At 39.8% G+C, this 23152-nt stretch overlaps 3 protein-coding genes across 3 annotated transcripts; all 3 read left to right on the top strand.

Annotated features, from left to right (window-relative positions):
• Positions 1-1375: 1375 nt before the first annotated feature.
• LOC136179394 (GDP-L-fucose synthase-like) lies at positions 1376-7548 on the top strand. Its single transcript, XM_065955689.1, has 9 exons — positions 1376-1713; positions 2053-2210; positions 2406-2520; positions 2665-2793; positions 2880-2953; positions 3045-3178; positions 3909-4040; positions 4135-5337; positions 6564-7548. Exons 2-8 carry the CDS (start codon positions 2053-2055, stop codon positions 4224-4226), a joined length of 834 nt encoding a protein of 277 aa, XP_065811761.1. The 5' UTR covers positions 1376-1713; the 3' UTR covers positions 4227-5337; positions 6564-7548.
• A 1013-nt stretch (positions 7549-8561) lies between these two features.
• LOC110000425 (leukocyte elastase inhibitor-like) lies at positions 8562-14649 on the top strand. The gene is made up of 7 exons (XM_020655697.3): positions 8562-8756; positions 9852-10040; positions 11210-11347; positions 11703-11820; positions 11908-12050; positions 13259-13426; positions 14176-14649. The coding sequence occupies exons 1-7, from the start codon at positions 8586-8588 to the stop codon at positions 14584-14586; spliced, it is 1338 nt and encodes a 445-aa protein (XP_020511353.2). The 5' UTR covers positions 8562-8585; the 3' UTR covers positions 14587-14649.
• Positions 14650-17166: 2517 nt separating this feature from the next.
• LOC109975822 (GDP-L-fucose synthase-like) lies at positions 17167-23081 on the top strand. The gene is made up of 9 exons (XM_065955688.1): positions 17167-17509; positions 17849-18006; positions 18202-18316; positions 18461-18589; positions 18674-18747; positions 18839-18972; positions 19703-19834; positions 19929-21137; positions 22342-23081. The coding sequence occupies exons 2-8, from the start codon at positions 17849-17851 to the stop codon at positions 20018-20020; spliced, it is 834 nt and encodes a 277-aa protein (XP_065811760.1). The 5' UTR covers positions 17167-17509; the 3' UTR covers positions 20021-21137; positions 22342-23081.
• Positions 23082-23152: the final 71 nt, after the last annotated feature.

Below are 23152 nucleotides of genomic sequence, written 5' to 3'. Positions count from 1 at the left end.
TCATCTTAAAACAGCCTTACAAATTAAGGGATAGATGGAGAAATGTTGCATGTGATCTACAAGACTGTAGTGGTTGCAGAGCGATCTAGTCAGCTTCATTGAAAAGCAAGTTAGAGTTGCCGGGAACAGGATGTGATGGTTGATCGTTTCAAAGGCTTCACTATTATCTGACAGATAAGTTCTCTGTCCAAAGCATGAAGACATCACTGGTGTTTCCCCCAGTACTATCTCAGTGCTGTAGTGAACCCTAAATGACTGAGGCATTTCCTCTTCACACTTCAAAATTTTAAAAATGTTCCTTTTTTTGATCTTGAAAAGCTTTGGATTAGATAGTAATATTTATGATGTATTTTCAGTGGATGTAGGCTACTGAACACATGAAGAGCAGAATTGTAAAGTAATAATAGAGAGCAAGAAAGTTCCAATGCAATGTCTTTATTGTTGTTTTTTATTTTCTGGTATTGTTTATTACTGTTTCATGTTTTTGATTTGGATCATTTTTATTGTTTATTATGATATTATGTCAATTTGAATCAATCATTTTAGTTTTTGGTGTATACATTTAAATTAAAACTTTAGTGACTACAAATTATTAAGCGGTCAAATTAACCTAAATCTGGGGGTTTTGAGATTGATTTACCTTCACAGATCAGGACCCACATTTATTAAACTATAAATATGACTTGATGAATATGGGCCCTGATACTGCTCACTTACTTTGTTCCTCATCTGTCCAGATGTGGAATTAGTTGAGTTGGTGGTGTGAAAAATATTGTATACAGTATATTACATTCATGCCAATAAATAAAGCTTGTTAAATTGGAAAGATGAACGGAAATATAAAGAATAAACAGCTATTTGCTTGTGTAATTTGTATAGCGTGTTGTTCAAAAGCGAAATCGCAGAGGGAGGAGAAGAGGAAGTGATGTTATACATGAGCACTGCTGTGACAGAATCAGAGCAGTAAACTGTGTTTTAAATGTAAAACAAAGTTAAGACAAAGTTGTTTTTCTACATTTCTGTCATTTACACATTCAAGCCTATAAATATTACATGAATTGAAATAAAGTCCGATGATATAAACAGTGTTTTTTGTTAAATCAAAGGGATGAATTTGAGATTTTCTTCACAGCCAAACCGCAAACTAACTGTCATGTGCAAAAATAAAAGCACGACATCGAATCTAAATATTTCGTTCAGAACAACTATTCTGTGAAACCTTACATTTAAATACACAGTCGTGTTTTTTGCATTTTTATTAGGAATTGTTCAACTTTATTGCGTGTCTTTTGAGCAATGAACGACCAAGCTAGTTGTTCATAAACATTTATTTTGAAGTATATGACCGGAAGAAGAATGTTACGTTCGATGTTGACCCCGGTTTATCTGCGGACGAACGGTCGACAAAAACCTACTTTACATATCGGTGTAGCACAAAGTTACTGTTGAATTACGGCACTAGCGTGTCATTGAAATAGAAAAGACTTTGATATTCCACATTTTCGACATTAGTTACACAGTTATGTTTCAGTTTATTAGGCTGCATAAATTAGGAATGTTGCAGCTTGTGCAGGCCAGCTAGCATCAACTTTGGCTAATAACGATAGCTGGCGTGGCTTGTATTTTATGGTAACAAGAACTCTCTTAACACCTCTGATGAGAAAAAGGAGGTAACAACGAAAAGGTTTGCATCGGGATACTGTTATTGTAAAGGTAAGCTTGCAAAATAAGATACTTTTATTTATATAGAATAGTTATGAGACTGTGACTATATAGTTGCTCTGTTTGTTTTCCTTGGTATTTAAATGTCATGAGCTTCAACACCTTGTAGTAATACTGATCTGTTGTATGACGTGGCATTTACCTGAGCCTTTAGCTCTGCAAACACCTAAGTTTGTCTGCATACACCCCACCTGTAGACACACTTAGGTAACCAGTTCCATAATAACTACACCTTCATGTGCCAAAGTCTTTTTTGTTAACCTTAACATCATGTTTTGATCGTTTTAATGCCTATGCATCACTGGATATTTTGTGTTTTGCTTCTTCCAGATGAACGGTCAGGGTGAACACACTGCTCCACTGAGGGTGCTGGTTACAGGGGGGTCCGGCTTGGTGGGCAGAGCCATACAGCATGTGGTTAGAGAGGAGGGGGGAGCCAAGGAGGGGGAAGAATGGATCTTCCTCTCATCAAAAGATGCCAACCTCATGTGAGAACATACTCCCATGCATGCATCTTTCCCCTTTATATCTGTCCACATTAAGTACAAAATATCTAAAGTTTAGTTTTGTTATCGGTGTTATTTAAAAAAAAAAAATTAAATCCCCTGTCAAGATTGTTTTCCTGCAAAAGCCCTACAGCCTCCGCTCATTACCTCATTTCTGTTACTGTGACCTCTCTGCAGGAACATGGATGAAACACGAGCAGTGTTTGAAAAACATCGGCCGACCCACGTCATTCACCTGGCTGCTATGGTTGGGGGGCTTTTCAAGAACATGAAATACAACCTTGACTTTTGGGTAGGAGGACATTACTCCTTTGTTATCACTGCTGATGTGTTTGAAAAGAATAATCTGAGTATGTTATTATAATTCTATCTTCATGTAGTTTCTATTGAAACGACTTGTGTTTTTTGTTGCTTTGGATGTGTCTGTCCCCTGCAGAGAAACAATATCTACATGAATGATAACGTGCTGCAGGCGTCAAATGAAGTTGGAGCTGTCAAGGTTGTTTCTTGTCTCTCCACCTGCATCTTTCCTGATAAGACCACCTACCCTATAGATGAGACTATGGTAAAAAAAAAAAAAAAAAAAATTATGCTCTGTTGGTTTGCATGTAGCAGTTTGTAAACAGTGGCTAACTTCACTTCTTTTTCAAGATTCACGATGGTCCACCTCATGATTCGAACTTTGGTTATGCCTATGCAAAGAGAATGATTGATGTGGCTAACAGGTGAGAAGTCTACCCTTTATAACATGTTAGTTGAATTGACACGATACCATGAGTAATGATTGTGTGTTAAACTGTATATGTTGTTTTGCAGGGCTTATTTCCAGCAGCACGGGCGCTGCTATACAGCTGTGATTCCTACAAATGTGTTTGGTCCACATGACAACTTCAGCATTGAGGACGGTCATGTGCTGCCAGGCCTCATACACAAAGCTTACATCGCCCAAAGTAAGTCACATGGTCTTACAAGTGTCATAGCCAAAGCAAGTATATATAACTGTAGATATTTAAACTTTCTTTTATCGGTTTATTTGCTGTATATATTTTTTTTAAATGATTGAGTTGTGTTGTTACCATTTAAGGACATCAAAGGGAAAACAGTGTTTTATATGGATATGCAGGGGTGGAATGTAACATTTGCTCCTCTGTTCTTTAAGTCATGCTCAGTCTGGTGTGTTTTGTACCTTTTCATAATTGTAACAGTCCAGATAAAGGTGGGAAAAAAACAGCTGCAGTCCTTTAAACACGGTGGGTTATCGAAAACTCTGCTGTGCCTGACCAATCGGAGACGTTCAGCACTGCAGGCGGTGCAGGCCTGGAAAGCACTACCCCACTAGCAGGGTCTTTTTTAGGGGTGAATCTTTTATCCCAGAACATAGTTTAGAGCCTGGTTCCTGCGGTCGAAATGCACATAGTTCCTCAAAAAAGGTGCATTTGTACATTAACGTAAGAATATATGTAAGGCACTTTTACTTTCCTCATATTCTTCTTCTTTAGTCTTCTCCTTCAATAGTTCACAGAGGGAAATATTGTGTTTTTCTCCCACATTCATTCAGCTTTAACAGCCTATGTTTCTACCTGAGGTTCAATTTTAAAAATCGCACGTTATAATGTGCTTTACGATGCTGAAGATTATAGCAATGGTTTGTGTTTGTGTGTATTTTTTGTTCACCGTTAGAGGAGGGGAAGCCCCTGGTGGTCTGGGGATCCGGCACTCCCAGAAGACAGTTCATTTACTCTTTGGACCTGGCTCGTCTCTTCCTGTGGGTCCTGAGAGATTATCCAGAAGTGGACCCAGTCATTCTCTCAGGTGAGTCCTCATACACGGCTTAACTAACAAAACAAAAAAATGAAGCTGAATCAAATTAAAAAATGATGCCACTGTCACGTCTGCTGGTTTGCAGTTGGAGAGGAAGATGAAGTCTCCATCAAAGAAGCGGCAGAAGCGGTTGTTGAAGCTCTGGACTTCAGAGGAGAAGTGGTTGTATCCTTTTAAATGAAGTGCTTTTTTTTATTTGACATATTCAGAGGGGTTTTAACTTCAATCAGAACTTTCACAAAAGTCCAGGGACAGAACACTGACAGAATCCTACATACTGGTCCTTTAAATGTATGACTGTCAGTAACATGCAAGTGTATTTCCATAAAATGGAGCGACGCCTGTGAGTTAGTCCAGGCAGAGAATTCGAGCTGCGCTGGTACAGTCCGTAACATTTAAAACACAAGACAGAACAAGTTATTGTATAGAAGACAGTAAAAGTCCAATTCTGAAATTACAAATATCAGATATTTGGACAATTTAAGAAAGATAATTAATGTATAGGTTTGTATTTATAAATACAGAAGGACGGTGTGCAACAGATAACTCTAGCTGTGTCGCTTTCCTTCTGCTGCTGCATTATTAAGCACACATACTTTTTCACATGAGGTCTGACTTTGCCTCAAGTAAGTAAAGTTTATTTATAAAGCACCTTTCAAGAACTGACGTCAGTGCTTCACAATAAAGAATTGAAAAGAGATTTTATGAGGCAGACAGTCACATAAAATCAAAGACACACAGGTCAAACACAGGCACGTCTGAACAGATGGGTCTTCAGCTGCTTCTTAAAAGTGTCCTCAGAGGGCAAGGCTCTCACTTCTGGGGGAAGACAGTTCCAAAATATAGGTGCCCCAACCTCAAAGGCACAGTCTCCTTTGGTTTTTAGCCTCGTTCCAGGAACCGCCAGCTGACCCTGGTCAGAGGATCTCAGGGACCTGCTGGTTTTATAAGGCCTCAGCAGCTCAGTGACCTAAGACGGAGCTTGACCATGCACGGCTCTAAACACAAAAATAAGAACTTTAAACAGGATTTTGAAACTGACCTGGGAGTCATTGTAAAGACTTAAGTATAGGTGCCACATGAGACCGTCTGGCTGTCAAGGCTGACCCAGCGACTCGCATGTTCTGTTCCCCCTCGTGAATGACACGTCTGATGAGTCTGTGAACAGATCGGTGGCCCTGTGGTGACGGAGCATGATGACAGGACAAAAAGATGCTGCTGCTGCTGCTAATGGAAATGCCAACGTCAACCACAGGAACAGAACAGAACAGAACAGAGAGGCTGGCATGTGAGTTTTCCACTCACTGTCAATGTCATTGTTACAGAACAACAACAAGTGATAAGATTGTATAACTTTGGTGCTCATATACGCAAAGGGGAAAATAACATCACACGACGTCATGAATAATCGAGCATTAAGTCACTACGATTTCAAACATTTAAACAGAACATAAGAAAGAAATTACAAGATGCTAAATAAAATGCTAGTGACTTATGATGATATTACTGCAACTAAAATGACTGAATGCGTCGTAAGCCAAAAGATAGCCTATATAAATATATTGTATGTTTATGGGGGGGGGGCTCAGATCTAAGGGGGCGGGCAAAAGTTTCCGTCTGCTCTGAGGTTGTCAAAGTTAGATTTGAACATATTATGTAAAATCAGGATACCACACTAACTGGACAGTTTTTACAAAAGTCTTTTGGTAAGAACAAATGTGTCGGCCTATTCTTATGAGTTTTATCAATTACAGTAGTTCAGCCTGTAGGGACTTGGGATGGGAAAGGGAGGGTCGTCGGTTCAAGTCTCAGTATAGACCAAAATATGGAAGTTGGTCTGGTAGCTGGAGAGATGCCAGGGCACTTCCTGAGGTGCCCTTGAGCAAGGCACTTTACCCCCAACAGCTCTGGCACGCTCCATGTGCAGAATCATGTTTCTCAGTAAGAGAGTGTAAAACCAGAATTTTCCCTCAGGGATGAATAAAGTATGAAAAATTTTGATGGCAACATATCAATTTTTTTTTCATGTGGGTGCTGGGGGGTCTGCTTATTTTCTAGATACAGCTTGCCTTCAGCAGCCATCCCTCTGGCTCCCTCTAGTGGAGATCAGATGTTAAATCATAAACAGCAATATGTGTTTGTTATTTTTTGCTTGCTGATTTTTGCCCTCTAGAGCGACCAATTTGCATAAAACAAGTAGCCTATAAAACACTATTTATTTTTTGTTTTCCTTCAAAGATAATAATTATGTTATTTCTTCTTACAGCCGAGGTTGACACGTAAATGCATGTAGAATGTGTAGAATGTAGAGTGTGTAGAATGTAGAGTGTGTAGAATGTAGAGTGTGTAGAATGTAGAATGTAGAATGTGCTTTGTTTTGTTACTTTCAAGAATGCAGAAGGGCAGGGCTGTTACAGCATTGGCCTCAGCTTTCCCAGTGGTTTCTTGTGTTTCCCCATCTTCCTTGTGTCTGTCTGTTCCTCAACTGTCTGTCTGTGTTTGTCTGTGTGGCAGGCATGGCTCATCACTCTCCAGTCCTGCCTCCTCCTCACCTGGTCAAGCCTCCCCACCTCCTCCTCCCTTGTTGCACACCTGTGTCCCATCTACAGTCAAGCCTGCATCCGTCAGAGTTTTCGCCTGCCTGCCACAACCTCTCCTACTGGATTATCAATCATTCTGATTCTTTTTTTGGACAGTAAACCCCCTTAAATGCAGCTCCTGTGTTTGTTGTGTTGGACCTGGGGTCCAGGCTTTAGTTAAATCATAACAAAGACATTCATAAAACTGTGTTATTATTGCATTAAATAACAATAATCATTGGCTCTGAAGTCTTACGTTGAGGTTTTAAGGCACGCTGAGAATGATTTATTTTTGATTTCTTATCTCCTGTTCTAAGTTAAAGGCTTTGGCAACATTTTAGTAATTGGTAAAAGGTGTCATTCTCCAACCTAAAGCAAAAATAACAAAAGCTAAAGTATAGTTTTGCTGCTTAATTTGGCTTCATTATAAATGTTTTGAACTGTGAGGTTTTGAGTAGCTCATAGCGATGACGTTCCTCCATAGTGGGACAGTCTATATGACGACTGTTATGTAACATAGACGTCCGGAGGCCAAAGGTCGCCATGAATCACAAATGTTTATCAAGCGTCAGAGGTTACCATGGCTATACTGTAAGCCTACGTGACGGGTGGAGACAAGAAATAATCTCCACACTGTAAATCAAAGTGACACACCTTTCTACACGACAGGTTTCAAAAGGGCTCTCTTCTCTTTCTTAGTCGAGGACGGTTAAATTTACCCGACAAGCACATTTAGTCCATGTAAATAAAATAGAAGTTCATCCAGGTTGTTAAATCTGATTTTCTTATGTTATGGGACAAAGTGAGAGAAACACCAGCTGAACACGAACTAACAGAAATAGAAAAAAAAAGGAGAATGATTTGCTGATTATGTGTTTGTATTGAATTGTTCATTTAGAAAAAATAAAAGCGTCTTTGGATCCACTTTCTGTTATTTTAGTTTAGTTGAGAAAATGCCAGGTAATTTTATTTGTAACTCAGACATACACATGTACAACAAAACCTCAAGACACCAGGGTAAACTTCACATCCCACACTCTGTTTCTCCTCAACCATGAAATCCAACGAGACTCCTTTCAAATATTTACTTTGCTTTTTCAGAATTGTACTTCTAAAAAAAACTTTAAAAAAATCAACAATATCAAACAACAATCAAGAGTTCCCACTCTGGCCTGTTCAGTGAGGTCTTTTGTTCAGGGCAGCTATAACAACAGGGATCAGGATCTTCCCAAGGCAAGCCCTTCTGCACCTTAGTACACTTCAGCTCAGGGCTCTGTACCTCAGTGCTCTGTACAAAAAAATCATTTGGGTTTCAAAGTATTTGTGTCAAGTGATTATATGCAGGAAATATGCAGTAAAGTACCTCAAAGCATGTAGCCTACTTGAAAGAGATCACAGGTTTCACGTGCCATAAAGGTGACTAATTCACTTCAGACAAGTTCATACTGAAAGATAGTGCACATAAGATCTTCTTTGATTTTAATTTAGACTAATTCTGATGTTCAAATAAGTTGTGGGCAGAAAAAATAAAGGAACTTGGCATTCGCACCAGAGAAACATACCAGGCTGAGTGGATTTTTTTTAAAGCACATAAATAAACAGATCAAGATTGAAATATTTTTAAATGATCTAACTATTGTATCAGGTCAGGTCTGTGGCCTAACAGAACACTCATGAGGTGAGTGTGGTTCTAGTCCTGAGTATTGCCCTGTCTGACCAGCCATGTGTGAGAAATACATATAAGTATGCATTTCAGTAGACAATCAAAGCTCACATTGAGTGTTAGCTTGTGCAAACTTTATTTCACATCCCTCTATCGGTTTTTTTTTGTCCTCTGAGTATAATGGCGCGGATGTTTTTGTCTCCAGTCCGTAACTTATCGCGCAATCACGCGTCCCTCCCTATGGTTCCTCCCACACAGAGCTGCGGTGACAGCGGCAGTCTGTGCTCTGTATAAATGGGCAGAGGTGAACTGCTGGGTTCAACCACAACCACTGCACAGGGACTTTTCTCTCTCTCCGGGGGGATATTTCGGACCACCGCCTCACTTTACGTTTTACTTTCACTTTCACTTTTGCACAGTGCGGGACAGAAGAGCGAGCTTCACTCGTTGTGGGACGAACATCAGGTAATATAACTACTACACAGCTTATACAGGCCTGGAGTTCAGTCAGGCACACTGTAGCTTAACTCACGCAATGGTGCTTTTCGTTTTCACCATAGACTGTAAATATTAGTTTTCACCCCTGCTTTCGGTGTTTAAAGATGGACGTACGGGGTTTATTTCCGGGTACTTGAACGCATCTTTACAGCTGCAACTGCGCCAGTCAGCGTGAGAAAACACACTTGATGTGTACTTCGCTTAGACGTGTGGTAAAAAACAACAACAAGTAGCCTAATAACAAGGCCTATGGTTATACAGTATTTAAAGGTAATTAGCTTCGTTTCAATCTAAAAGGTTTTCCCTTAGGCTACCTGCAGGTCCTACCTTAAGCTTAGAGGCTAAACCATAACATATACTGCCAAATGTTACACACCATCTTGGGTGATGTCTGTGACTGAATGTCAAAAGTGATAATTCAGGCTGCATGTGCATTCATTAGATTACTTCACTGCACAGAAATGTTTTTCCAATCAGCTCCTGTGGGTGAAATGACAACACAGAATCTCAGGTTTCACATTTACTACTTTTATTGGCTCATTAACTAAGAGGGAAAATCCCAGTATCAATTATATATATCTTAACCCTTAGATACATCAGTGGGTCAAAATTTAAAAAGGAAATTAAGTTGTTTACTTGCACTATTTGTATGTTATACAGTTACTTTCCAACGATACTTAAAGAGTGAAAACTAAGACTTTTTCTGTCCGACTGAGTACAATGCATATAAATATTGTTCACCACAATGACAAAAAAAAAAGTACACTCTTCGATTCTAATGTTGGTATGTTCCTATTCTGTAAAGGTGTGTAGGCCACATGAAGGTTTCACAGATTGTAGTTGTGAAAAATGTTGTATTATTACAGCACTACTTAAATATTTATCGTTTCTACTATGACAACTATGGCTTGAAGTAAACATGAGTACATACCTCAGCTCTAGCACTGCATTTACATTCTTTGTAACTTAGAGTTTGCTTCATGTAAACACACTCAGCTATGAGCACACTTTTGCTTACTTACATGTTATAAACACATTTAAAACACCATTTGCTATTTATAGGATAAGTGTACATCTTCAGTCATGGCCGCCATCAGCAGCTCGAACACCGTTTTCGCCTTGGACCTGCTCCGCACGCTGAGCAAAGCGAACCCCAATGGGAACATCTTCGTCTCCCCGCTCAGCATCAGCTCGGCCCTGGCCATGGTTTACCTGGGAGCTAAAGGAAACACTGCGGCCCAGATGGCACAGGTAAGAAGTCGTATATCTCATTTTATAATTAGCAATGAAGGTTTTAAAATGCAGTCATCTTGGTCTGTTTCCATTTCACATTCTGAGTTCAACCTTTTAGCAAAGATGTGTATTCAAGCACGGACTAAAAGGTGTGTCTTGAGGCAGGTGAACTCTAACAACACCTGTACTTTGACCTCAATAAATACCTCTTCAACAAGTCATGTATTGTTCGCTATAAAACAGGACATTCTACAAACTGGCTGTTACACACAGAGCTGCAGTTTCTGCTATGTTTGCTTTTTAAAAGAGCAGTTAATCTTCAGAGCTTTGTTCTTTAGTCTCCTTCCTTTTATCATGATTAATGACTTCTGTGTTGAAAACAGCAGGAGGATGAACGAGTGAATCACTGGACAAATACAAATTGTGGCCAAAGTTTGATAACATTATATGAATACGTCAGTGCAAAATAGTATCAATCTGCTGCTATTAGAGCCACCACTCTTTAGGGAAAGCTTTCCACCTGATTTTGAAACCTCGCTGCAGGGATTTTTTCCTGATGTTGGTGCTCACTGCTATCTGCATTTCAGTCAAACAGCAACCACCTGTACTGAAAATGAAGCCAGTGCCAAAGTGTAAAGAGCTGCAGTTCCTCGATTGTCCACTCGAGGGTGGGTGCCGACACTCTGGAAGTCACATACACACCCCATTCAAAAAAAGCCTGTTTTAACAGCAGAAATTAACATGTTTACAACATGGTTAAAAAAACAAAATTGGTCTGAATTACTCATGTCTCTATTGGCACACCCTATACAGAGTTTTTTTTTTTTATATATAACTCATTTGTTTTGATTTGTAAGAAGGATAAGAGTTATTGATAATAAGGCATGTGGCTGACCTGATTGATGGACGGGTGTGGTGAAGCTGTTTGTCAGGAGGCTTAATACCTGACTCGGCTCCAGCTCTTTGCCTGCTTTTAGGTTGACTGAAAGATAGGTTGAGAAAGCATTTCCACTATGGTGACCACCCCCTTCAACCTTTAACCAATGATTGACGTCACTGAGGCTTCGTCCATGTGTATTTACAGTCTATGGTTTTAGTTCAGGATAAAGAAGTTGTTTGGGGTAACACAACTGTAACACAATTTTTTGATGCTATAATAAAATGTTTTGTTCCTGACTGTCACACAGGCGCTCTCATTCAGTGCTGGTGAAGGCGTGCATGCAGACTTTCACACTCTGAACGCTGACATCAACTCACCGTCTGCATCCTACATCCTGAAACTTGCTAACCGACTCTACGGAGAAAGCACAGCCAACTTCCTCCCGGTGAGTTTTCTCAACTTACACCACCCAATCCCTGACTGAGCGTCACAGCAGTCTCCTTCTCCTCCTGAAGCCAGCACCGAGCTTTTAAGCTCTGAGGCTAGGTCACCTCAGTAGCTTCACCTGGGCAGAGCTGGAGACAACAGAAGGGGAGAAGGGACAAACGGCACAGGGAATAACAGACAGCTGTAGCCATCATGATTTTTAATGTAACCAAAGCATAAATATCCAGAAAGAGATGTTGTCTATTGCAAAGTTGTGATTAATATGGACCAAGTATTACGGTAATGAGGAGTTGCTACAGGAGATCTAGGTTGTTATTCACTGTTCACTCATTGTTATCTTCTGCTTTACAAAGAAATTCCTCGAAGCCACACAAAAGTTTTACCAGGCAGACCTGAAATCTGTGGATTTCATCGGAGCTCCAGAGGCCTGCAGGGCGGAGATCAACAGCTGGGTCGAGCAGCAGACAGAAAGTAAAGCGTTTTAAACCAATTTGTGCTGCAATCTTTCCAAAGTGTCCTTGACGAGTCCTTGATTAGTTTCTCTTTATTTCCTTTCAGATAAGATTAAAGATCTTCTGAAGCCAGGAACAGTCAACCCAATGACCCGACTGGCTCTGGTTAATGCCATTTACTTCAAGGGGAGCTGGAAGAACCCATTCAAAGTGAAAAACACCATGGAGATGCCCTTCAAAGTCAACAAGGTGAAAACTACAGCTGAAGTTTTCGGATCATGACATGTAAACTTGAATGTTGCTGATTAGAGCTCTCAAGAGCAGCTGCCAATGTTGTGTTTTGCCTTTCAACACCTGTGTGTCTGATCGGACTTAAACCTTTTTGTTTGCACTTACTGATGTTGTTTCCTCCTCTCTATTTCCTTGCTTGTGTTGTTCTTACTCTCTGATGTACGATGCTTTGGATAAAAGTGTCTACTCAATGAATTGCAGAATTGTAGAATACAAGAAACTTAAGCTTTCAAAATATTTAAATTGTTCGATAATTTTTGATAGTCTACCATTATATTGCAAAACAAGACCCTCTGTTGTTTTAAAGGTCACATATTCTCCTCCTCTTCAACCAGTTTCAATAAGTCTCAGAGCTCCCCAAAACATGTGTGTGAAGTGTCTTGTTCTAAATCCACTCTGATCCTGTATTTGGTCATGTCTATAAACCCCTCTATTTCAGCCCTGCTCAGAACAGGCTGTTTCTGTGTCTGTAGCTTTAAATGTAAATGAGCTGTGTCTGACCACGCCCCCTCTCTGGAAGGGCTCGGGTGTACTCTGGCTTTCTTGCTCCATGTCCTATTGTTTACGGTGAGAAGGCAGACTCAGAGAGCAGAACAAACACCTAGCTAAGGAAGTGTCATCCACCTGGGGGAGGGGTTACTGCCCTTTGTGATGTCATGAAGGGAAAATCTCCAAACGGCCTGTTTGAGCATACATTTTCTGAAAAGTGGAGCAGGCAGAAGACAGAGAGGATGGACTTTTCTCATCATTGGGGGGTTTGTAGACTGACTAAGGACACATATTAGTGTTAGAACAACATGGTGAAGTGTATTTTGCATAATATGTGACCTTTAATGATCGATAGTGCTGGAAAAAAAAAAAACGGTATATTTTTTTCTCCCAAAGCTGTTGCAAGCAAAAAAGGGGCACTGTCTAAATTACACAAAACGTTACCAACATATTTGTGCAATTCAGACCTGCAGGAGTTTTTGGTACTTAAAATATATCCAATTACCCAATATTGGGTGCTTAAGAATGTTTTGTTGCCTTGGTATTGAAACAGGTATTCAAATTGTTTGTTTTTTAATAGAATCATATCCATTTTTAAAATCTGGCACTGGTACAAACCTACCAATGCAGACTTTCTAACTTGATCTTTTGACCTTAATGTCCTAATTGTGTGTCAGAATAAAAGTACGCCGGTCCAGATGATGCACCAGGTGAAGACGCTGCCCTTCAACTACATCCCTGAGCTCGGTCTGCAGATCCTGGAGCTGCCGTACACTGATGAGGAGCTCAGCATGTTCATCCTGCTGCCTAAGGAGTCTGCAAACGGCCCCGACAGTCTCCTGAAGGTACTCAACCTAGAAAGAGTATGACATTTTTACAATTCAATCTGTTTTCGCTCTCCTGAAGGGTCCTTGTGGAGTCTTTTCCAACAGCGCTACCCACTGCACCACCGTGCAGCCCTGATGCCTGGCCGAGTCATATATACTGTGTGCGTTCGGACGATTAAAAGTTTAAAAATCGGCTTGAAATGTCCTTATGTCTGTGCTCTCCTACATTTTTTAAATCGGTTAAAAATCATCCAGCCAACTTTGGGCGCAGTTTTCACAGCACTCTTAATTATTCAAAAAATATATATATAAATCTGATGAGAGCTGCAATGCAAACTAAGGAACAATTTGGAATAGCATCCAATAAAGGATACTGATGAATAACTTAAAAATTCAACATTTTTGAATTAGCAAAGTTGATCCCATTTCAATCAGGATAAATATAACCAAAAGAATGTACCCACTGAAAGGGTTGTCTGTCCCTCTCTAGCAATAAGAGACAAATATATAGCTTTTGTTTATTTATAAAGGTGTCAAGATGCCCAAGTATTTCTCTCCAATTCAAAACCAATGTTCATCCAAGCAGCTTTAGAACTTTTAAACCTTTACATTCATCACTGACTAACTCCAGATATCTCTCTCATTTATCTCTGTAATCTCCACTGATAAATATTATTATAGCCTAAACATTAGCCCAGTTATACAAAGAGGAATGAACAATTTGATGTAAAATGATCAAAAAACAAACATATTGTTTGTTGTTGCAGCTGGAGAAAACGCTAACACAGGAGAAGCTGGACAAATGGACCAACAGGGAAAACATGGACCTCAACGTTGAAGTCGTCGTTCACCTGCCCAAGTTCAAGTTGGAGGACGACTACGAGCTGAACGAGCCGCTCGCCAAACTGGGCATGGCAGACGTGTTCTGCTTGGCAAAGTCAGATCTGTCCGGCATGAATGGCGATGGAGGACTCTTCCTGTTTACAGTGGCGCACAAAGCCTTTGTGGAGGTGAACGAGGAGGGGACGGAGGCGGCCGCAGCCACTGCAGGCATCGCCATGTTCAATATGTTAAGCCCGCAGGAACACTTCACAGCCGACCACCCGTTCCTCTTCTTCATCAGGCACAATAAGACCAAGTCCATCCTCTTCCTCGGCAAGTTCTTGTCTCCTCAGTAGACCAACCCAGCAGAGGATGATGTTGGACAGATTCAAATAAAAAAGATATTCAAAATCTCTGAAGTGAAGGCTTTCTTTTTTCTTTTTTGCTGACGTTTTCTAAGTAAAGAAATGCAGATCTTATATTTCTGCCCTGAAATCATAGAGTTAGCTTTTCAAACAACTTACAAACAGGCTTAAATGTTTTGCTGTTCAGTTTGTGTATTTTAACTCCTGAATGAAGTGGAAAAAAAAATAGAACAAACATTTGGATTGTATAGCAGGCACGCCTAAAGAAAAGGCTGGGCCCCTGAAAAGGCAGAGTGAAGGGGCCCTCCTCATGGTCGGCCTTGGAAAGAAGAGTCCGGTGAAGTTTAGTCATGGTTAGGACTAAGGATTATCTAAAGAAACCAGGACAATTCTTAAGAAAAACAATTTCCTGTCAAGGTTTTTGGATTTCCATTTTCATTACTTAAAAACAAAGTTCAATTTCCTGCAATGTACTGGCAGCAGAAGTCTTAGACACATATTTAAAACCTCAGTTTACAGAAAGGTACTTCTGAAAAGTTTCATTTTTAACTGGATGAACTGCGACAGAATAAATTCAAACTGTGTTGGGTTTGAAATCATATGTCAAAGTTGTGATTACAAAAAAATGAAGAAAAACATAAGTACCGGTAAACAACAAGTCAAGTGGGTTTTGATGATAAATCTTCAAGACCCACAAGTGTGTCAGGCTACTCCTGTTGAATTTATGGTAAATGGTAAATGGACTTGAGTTTGTATATTTCTTTTCTAGTTTTCTGACTACTCAAGTTCTATTGTCCCATCAAGAAACATCCCTTTATTTGATGGAGACCCTCTTTAATACATAAGAGCTTTTGAGAATGGAGTGGAGGAGCACACAGGTTATTGGAGCGACTGCTTGCACTTTCTTAAACAGTACACCAGGGGGCAACCAAGCGCCTTGGTGCACAGCTGTCAACATCTGCCTTCAGAGCTGGGATACCAAAGAGCCAAAAGTCTTTTAGCAGAGCATTTTGGAAATGAATACAAAATTGCAGTTGCTTACATGGAAAATTGCAGCTGCCTATATGGCTGCCAATACCTGTTAAAAGTGAGGATACTGAAGCACTACAATCATTCTCACTGTTTCTTCAAGGATGCTGAACTCTTACAGAGCAAATGATGCAAATGAATGAATTGGACTTACCTTCTAACATGAGGAGTATCATCTTAAAACAGCCTTACAAATTAAGGGATAGATGGAGAAATGTTGCATGTGATCTACAAGACTGTAGTGGTTGCAGAGCGATCTAGTCAGCTTCATTGAAAAGCAAGTTAGAGTTGCCGGGAACAGGATGTGATGGTTGATCGTTTCAAAGGCTTCACTATTATCTGACAGATAAGTTCTCTGTCCAAAGCATGAAGACATCACTGGTGTTTCCCCCAGTACTATCTCAGTGCTGTAGTGAACCCTAAATGACTGAGGCATTTCCTCTTCACACTTCAAAATTTTAAAAATGTTCCTTTTTTTGATCTTGAAAAGCTTTGGATTAGATAGTAATATTTATGATGTATTTTCAGTGGATGTAGGCTACTGAACACATGAAGAGCAGAATTGTAAAGTAATAATAGAGAGCAAGAAAGTTCCAATGCAATGTCTTTATTGTTGTTTTTTATTTTCTGGTATTGTTTATTACTGTTTCATGTTTTTGATTTGGATCATTTTTATTGTTTATTATGATATTATGTCAATTTGAATCAATCATTTTAGTTTTTGGTGTATACATTTAAATTAAAACTTTAGTGACTACAAATTATTAAGCGGTCAAATTAACCTAAATCTGGGGGTTTTGAGATTGATTTACCTTCACAGATCAGGACCCACATTTATTAAACTATAAATATGACTTGATGAATATGGGCCCTGATACTGCTCAATTACTTTGTTCCTCATCTGTCCAGATGTGGAATTAGTTGAGTTGGTGGTGTGGAAAATACTGTATACAGTATATTACATTCATGCCAATAAATAAAGCTTGTTAAATTGGAAAGATGAACGGAAATATAAAGAATAAACAGCTATTTGCTTGTGTAATTTGTATAGCGTGTTGTTCAAAAGCGAAATCGCAGAGGGAGGAGAAGAGGAAGTGATGTTATACATGAGCACTGCTGTGACAGAATCAGAGCAGTAAACTGTGTTTTAAATGTAAAACAAAGTTAAGACAAAGTTGTTTTTCTACATTTCTGTCATTTACACATTCAAGCCTATAAATATTACATGAATTGAAATAAAGTCCGATGATATAAACAGTGTTTTTTGTTAAATCAAAGGGATGAATTTGAGATTTTCTTCACAGCCAAACCGCAAACTAACTGTCATGTGCAAAAATAAAAGCACGACATCGAATCTAAATATTTCGTTCAGAACAGTTATTCTGTGAAACCTTACATTTAAATACACAGTCGTGTTTTTTGCATTTTTATTAGGAATTGTTCAACTTTATTGCGTGTCTTTTGAGCAATGAACGACCAAGCTAGTTGTTCATAAACATTTATTTTGAAGTATATGACCGGAAGAAGAATGTTACGTTCGATGTTGACCCCGGCTTATCTGCGGACGAACGGTCGACAAAAACCTACTTTACATATCGGTGTAGCACAAAGTTACTGTTGAATTACGGCACTAGCGTGTCATTGAAATAGAAAAGACTTTGATATTCCACATTTTCGACATTAGTTACACAGTTATGTTTCAGTTTATTAGGCTGCATAAATTAGGAATGTTGCAGCTTGTGCAGGCCAGCTAGCATCAACTTTGGCTAATAACGATAGCTGGCGTGGCTTGTATTTTATGGTAACAAGAACTCTCTTAACACCTCTGATGAGAAAAAGGAGGTAACAACGAAAAGGTTTGCATCGGGATACTGTTATTGTAAAGGTAAGCTTGCAAAATAAGATACTTTTATTTATATAGAATAGTTATGAGACTGTGACTATATAGTTGCTCTGTTTGTTTTCCTTGGTATTTAAATGTCGTGAGCTTCAACACCTTGTAGTAATACTGATCTGTTGTATGACGTGGCATTTACCTGAGCCTTTAGCTCTGCAAACACCTAAGTTTGTCTGCATACACCCCACCTGTAGACACACTTAGGTAACCAGTTCCATAATAACTACACCTTCATGTGCCAAAGTCTTTTTTGTTAACCTTAACATCATGTTTTGATCGTTTTAATGCCTATGCATCACTGGATATTTTGTGTTTTGCTTCTTCCAGATGAACGGTCAGGGTGAACACACTGCTCCACTGAGGGTGCTGGTTACAGGGGGGTCCGGCTTGGTGGGCAGAGCCATACAGCATGTGGTTAGAGAGGAGGGGGGAGCCAAGGAGGGGGAAGAATGGATCTTCCTCTCATCAAAAGATGCCAACCTCATGTGAGAACATACTCCCATGCATGCATCTTTCCCCTTTATATCTGTCCACATTAAGTACAAAATATCTAAAGTTTAGTTTTGTTATCGGTGTTATTTAAAAAAAAAAAAAAAAATCCCCTGTCAAGATTGTTTTCCTGCAAAAGCCCTACAGCCTCCGCTCATTACCTCATTTCTGTTACTGTGACCTCTCTGCAGGAACATGGATGAAACACGAGCAGTGTTTGAAAAACATCGGCCGACCCACGTCATTCACCTGGCTGCTATGGTTGGGGGGCTTTTCAAGAACATGAAATACAACCTTGACTTTTGGGTAGGAGGACATTACTCCTTTGTTATCACTGCTGATGTGTTTGAAAAGAATAATCTGAGTATGTTATTATAATTCTATCTTCATGTAGTTTCTATTGAAACGACTTGTGTTTTTTGTTGCTTTGGATGTGTCTGTCCCCTGCAGAGAAACAATATCTACATGAATGATAACGTGCTGCAGGCGTCAAATGAAGTTGGAGCTGTCAAGGTTGTTTCTTGTCTCTCCACCTGCATCTTTCCTGATAAGACCACCTACCCTATAGATGAGACTATGGTAAAAAAAAATATATATATATATGCTCTGTTGGTTTGCATGTAGCAGTTTGTAAACAGTGGCTAACTTCACTTCTTTTTCAAGATTCACGATGGTCCACCTCATGATTCGAACTTTGGTTATGCCTATGCAAAGAGAATGATTGATGTGGCTAACAGGTGAGAAGTCTACCCTTTATAACATGTTAGTTGAATTGACACGAAAGCATGAGTAATGATTGTGTGTTAAACTGTATATGTTGTTTTGCAGGGCTTATTTCCAGCAGCACGGGCGCTGCTATACAGCTGTGATTCCTACAAATGTGTTTGGTCCACATGACAACTTCAGCATTGAGGACGGTCATGTGCTGCCAGGCCTCATACACAAAGCTTACATCGCCCAAAGTAAGTCACATGGTCTTACAAGTGTCATAGCCAAAGCAAGTATATATAACTGTAGATATTTAAACTTTCTTTTATCGGTTTATTTGCTGTATATATTTTTTTTAAATGATTGAGTTGTGTTGTTACCATTTAAGGACATCAAAGGGAAAACAGTGTTTTATATGGATATGCAGGGGTGGAATGTAACATTTGCTCCTCTGTTCTTTAAGTCATGCTCAGTCTGGTGTGTTTTGTACCTTTTCATAATTGTAACAGTCCAGATAAAGGTGGGAAAAAAACAGCTGCAGTCCTTTAAACACGGTGGGTTATCGAAAACTCTGCTGTGCCTGACCAATCGGAGACGTTCAGCACTGCAGGCGGTGCAGGCCTGGAAAGCACTACCCCACTAGCAGGGTCTTTTTTAGGGGTGAATCTTTTATCCCAGAACATAGTTTAGAGCCTGGTTCCTGCGGCCGAAATGCACATAGTTCCTCAAAAAAGGTGCATTTGTACATTAACGTAAGAATATATGTAGGGCACTTTTACTTTCCTCATATTCTTCTTCTTTAGTCTTCTCCTTCAATAGTTCACAGAGGGAAATATTGTGTTTTTCTCCCACATTCATTCAGCTTTAACAGCCTATGTTTCTACCTGAGGTTCAATTTTAAAAATCGCACGTTATAATGTGCTTTACGATGCTGAAGATTATAGCAATGGTTTGTGTTTGTGTGTATTTTTTGTTCACCGTTAGAGGAGGGGAAGCCCCTGGTGGTCTGGGGATCCGGCACTCCCAGAAGACAGTTCATTTACTCTTTGGACCTGGCTCGTCTCTTCCTGTGGGTCCTGAGAGATTATCCAGAAGTGGACCCAGTCATTCTCTCAGGTGAGTCCTCATACACGGCTTAACTAACAAAACAAAAAAATGAAGCTGAGTCAAATTAAAAAATGATGCCACTGTCACGTCTGCTGGTTTGCAGTTGGAGAGGAAGATGAAGTCTCCATCAAAGAAGCGGCAGAAGCGGTTGTTGAAGCTCTGGACTTCAGAGGAGAAGTGGTTGTATCCTTTTAAATGAAGTGCTTTTTTTTATTTGACATATTCAGAGGGGTTTTAACTTCAATCAGAACTTTCACAAAAGTCCAGGGACAGAACACTGACAGAATCCTACATACTGGTCCTTTAAATGTATGACTGTCAGTAACATGCAAGTGTATTTCCATAAAATGGAGCGACGCCTGTGAGTTAGTCCAGGCAGAGAATTCGAGCTGCACTGGTACAGTCCGTAACATTTAAAACACAAGACAGAACAAGTTATTGTATAGAAGACAGTAAAAGTCCAATTCTGAAATTACAAATATCAGATATTTGGACAATTTAAGAAAGATAATTAATGTATAGGTTTGTATTTATAAATACAGAAGGACGGTGTGCAACAGATAACTCTAGCTGTGTCGCTTTCCTTCTGCTGCTGCATTATTAAGCACACATACTTTTTCACATGAGGTCTGACTTTGCCTCAAGTAAGTAAAGTTTATTTATAAAGCACCTTTCAAGAACTGACGTCAGTGCTTCACAATAAAGAATTGAAAAGAGATTTTATGAGGCAGACAGTCACATAAAATCAAAGACACACAGGTCAAACACAGGCACGTCTGAACAGATGGGTCTTCAGCTGCTTCTTAAAAGTGTCCTCAGAGGGCAAGGCTCTCACTTCTGGGGGAAGACAGTTCCAAAATATAGGTGCCCCAACCTCAAAGGCACAGTCTCCTTTGGTTTTTAGCCTCGTTCCAGGAACCGCCAGCTGACCCTGGTCAGAGGATCTCAGGGACCTGCTGGTTTTATAAGGCCTCAGCAGCTCAGTGACCTAAGACGGAGCTTGACCATGCACGGCTCTAAACACAAAAATAAGAACTTTAAACAGGATTTTGAAACTGACCTGGGAGTCATTGTAAAGACTTAAGTATAGGTGCCACATGAGACCGTCTGGCTGTCAAGGCTGACCCAGCGACTCGCATGTTCTGTTCCCCCTCGTGAATGACACGTCTGATGAGTCTGTGAACAGATCGGTGGCCCTGTGGTGACGGAGCATGATGACAGGACAAAAAGATGCTGCTGCTGCTGCTGCTGCTAATGGAAATGCCAACGTCAACCACAGGAACAGAACAGAACAGAACAGAGAGGCTGGCATGTGAGTTTTCCACTCACTGTCAATGTCATTGTTACAGAACAACAACAAGTGATAAGATTGTATAACTTTGGTGCTCATATACGCAAAGGGGAAAATAACATCACACGACGTCATGAATAATCGAGCATTAAGTCACTACGATTTCAAACATTTAAACAGAACATAAGAAAGAAATTACAAGATGCTAAATAAAATGCTAGTGACTTATGATGATATTACTGCAACTAAAATGACTGAATGCGTCGTAAGCCAAAAGATAGCCTATATAAATATATTGTATGTTTATGGGGGGGGGGGGGGCTCAGATCTAAGGGGGCGGGCAAAAGTTTCCGTCTGCTCTGAGGTTGTCAAAGTTAGATTTGAACATATTAAGTAAAATCAGGATACCACACTAACTGGACAGTTTTTACAAAAGTCTTTTGGTAAGAACAAATGTGTCGGCCTATTTTTATCAATTACAGTAGTTCAGCCTGTAGGGACTTGGGATGGGAAAGGGAGGGTCGTCGGTTCAAGTCTCAGTATAGACCAAAATATGGAAGTTGGTCTGGTAGCTGGAGAGATGCCAGGGCACTTCCTGAGGTGCCCTTGAGCAAGGCCCCCAACAGCTCTGGCACGCTCCATGTGCAGAATCATGTTTCTCAGTAAGAGAGTGTAAAACCAGAATTTTCCCTCAGGGATGAATAAAGTATGAAAAATTTTGACGGCAACATATCAATTTTTTTTTAATGTGGGTGCTGGGGGGTCTGCTTATTTTCTAGATACAGCTTGCCTTCAGCAGCCCATCCCTCTGGCTCCCTCTAGTGGAGATCAGATGTAAAATCATAAACAGCAATATGTGTTTGTTATTTTTTGCTTGCTGATTTTTGCCCTCTAGAGCGACCAATTTGCATAAAACAAGTAGCCTATAAAACACTATTTATTTTTTGTTTTCCTTCAAAGATAATAATTATGTTATTTCTTCTTACAGCCGAGGTTGACACGTAAATGCATGTAGAATGTGTAGAATGTAGAGTGTGTAGAATGTAGAATGTAGAATGTAGAATGTAGAATGTAGAATGTGCTTTGTTTTGTTACTTTCAAGAGTGCAGAAGGGCAGGGCTGTTACAGCATTGGCCTCAGCTTTCCCAGTGGTTTCTTGTGTTTCCCCATCTTCCTTGTGTCTGTCTGTTCCTCAACTGTCTGTCTGTGTTTGTCTGTGTGGCAGGCATGGCTCATCACTCTCCAGTCCTGCCTCCTCCTCACCTGGTCAAGCCTCCCCACCTCCTCCTCCCTTTTTGCACACCTGTGTCCCATCTACAGTCAAGCCTGCATCCATCAGAGTTTTCGCCTGCCTGCCACAACCTCTCCTACTGGATTATCAATCATTCTGATTCTTTTTTTGGACAGTAAACCCCCTTAAATGCAGCTCCTGTGTTTGTTGTGTTGCACCTGGGGTCCAGGCTTTAGTTAAATCATAACAAAGACATTCATAAAACTATGTTATTATTGCATTAAATAACAATAATCATTGGCTCTGAAGTCTTACGTTGAGGTTTTAAGGCACGCTGAGAATGATTTATCTTTGATTTCTTATCTCCTGTTCTAAGTTAAAGGCTTTGGCAACATTTTAATAATTGGTAAAAGGTGTCATTCTCCAACCTAAACCATAATCTCCACACTGTAAATCAAAGTGACACACCTTTCTACACGACAGGTTTCAAAAGGGCTCTCTTCTCTTTCTTAGTCGAGGACGGTTAAATTTACCCGACAAGCACATTTAGTTCATGTAAATAAAATAGAAGTTCATCCAGGTTGTTAAATCTGATTTTCTTATGTTATGGGACAAAGTGAGAGAAACACCAGCTGAACACGAACCAACAGAAATAGAAAAAAAAAGGAGAATGATTTGCTGATTATGTGTTTGTATTAAATTGTTCATTTAGAAAAAATAAAAGCGTCTTTGGATCCACTTTCTGTTATTTTAGTTTAGTTGAGAAAATGCCAGGTAATTTTATTTGTAACTCAGACATACACAT

This window comes from Labrus bergylta, chromosome 6 (assembly GCF_963930695.1).
Source record: "Labrus bergylta chromosome 6, fLabBer1.1, whole genome shotgun sequence".
Taxonomy (NCBI): domain Eukaryota; kingdom Metazoa; phylum Chordata; class Actinopteri; order Labriformes; family Labridae; genus Labrus; species Labrus bergylta.
The sequence above is the reverse complement of the archived record's forward strand: the minus strand, read 5'-3'. Positions and strand labels throughout refer to the sequence as shown.

What these genes read in the sequence shown, in the direction of transcription:
- LOC136179394 (XM_065955689.1), top strand. Translation starts at nt 2,053, where the DNA reads ATGAACGGTCAGGGTGAACACACTGCTCCACTGAGGGTGCTGGTTACA. An exon ending in ACCCTATAGATGAGACTATG is followed by an intron (nt 2,794 to 2,879) that starts GTAAAAAAAAAA and finishes TTCTTTTTCAAG; the next exon opens with ATTCACGATGGTCCACCTCA. An exon ending in ATGATTGATGTGGCTAACAG is followed by an intron (nt 2,954 to 3,044) that starts GTGAGAAGTCTA and finishes GTTGTTTTGCAG; the next exon opens with GGCTTATTTCCAGCAGCACG.
- LOC109975822 (XM_065955688.1), top strand. Translation starts at nt 17,849, where the DNA reads ATGAACGGTCAGGGTGAACACACTGCTCCACTGAGGGTGCTGGTTACA. An exon ending in TCAAAAGATGCCAACCTCAT is followed by an intron (nt 18,007 to 18,201) that starts GTGAGAACATAC and finishes ACCTCTCTGCAG; the next exon opens with GAACATGGATGAAACACGAG. An exon ending in AATACAACCTTGACTTTTGG is followed by an intron (nt 18,317 to 18,460) that starts GTAGGAGGACAT and finishes TGTCCCCTGCAG; the next exon opens with AGAAACAATATCTACATGAA.
- LOC110000425 (XM_020655697.3), top strand. Translation starts at nt 8,586, where the DNA reads ATGGGCAGAGGTGAACTGCTGGGTTCAACCACAACCACTGCACAGGGA. An exon ending in CGTTGTGGGACGAACATCAG is followed by an intron (nt 8,757 to 9,851) that starts GTAATATAACTA and finishes TGCTATTTATAG; the next exon opens with GATAAGTGTACATCTTCAGT. An exon ending in GCCCCGACAGTCTCCTGAAG is followed by an intron (nt 13,427 to 14,175) that starts GTACTCAACCTA and finishes TTGTTGTTGCAG; the next exon opens with CTGGAGAAAACGCTAACACA.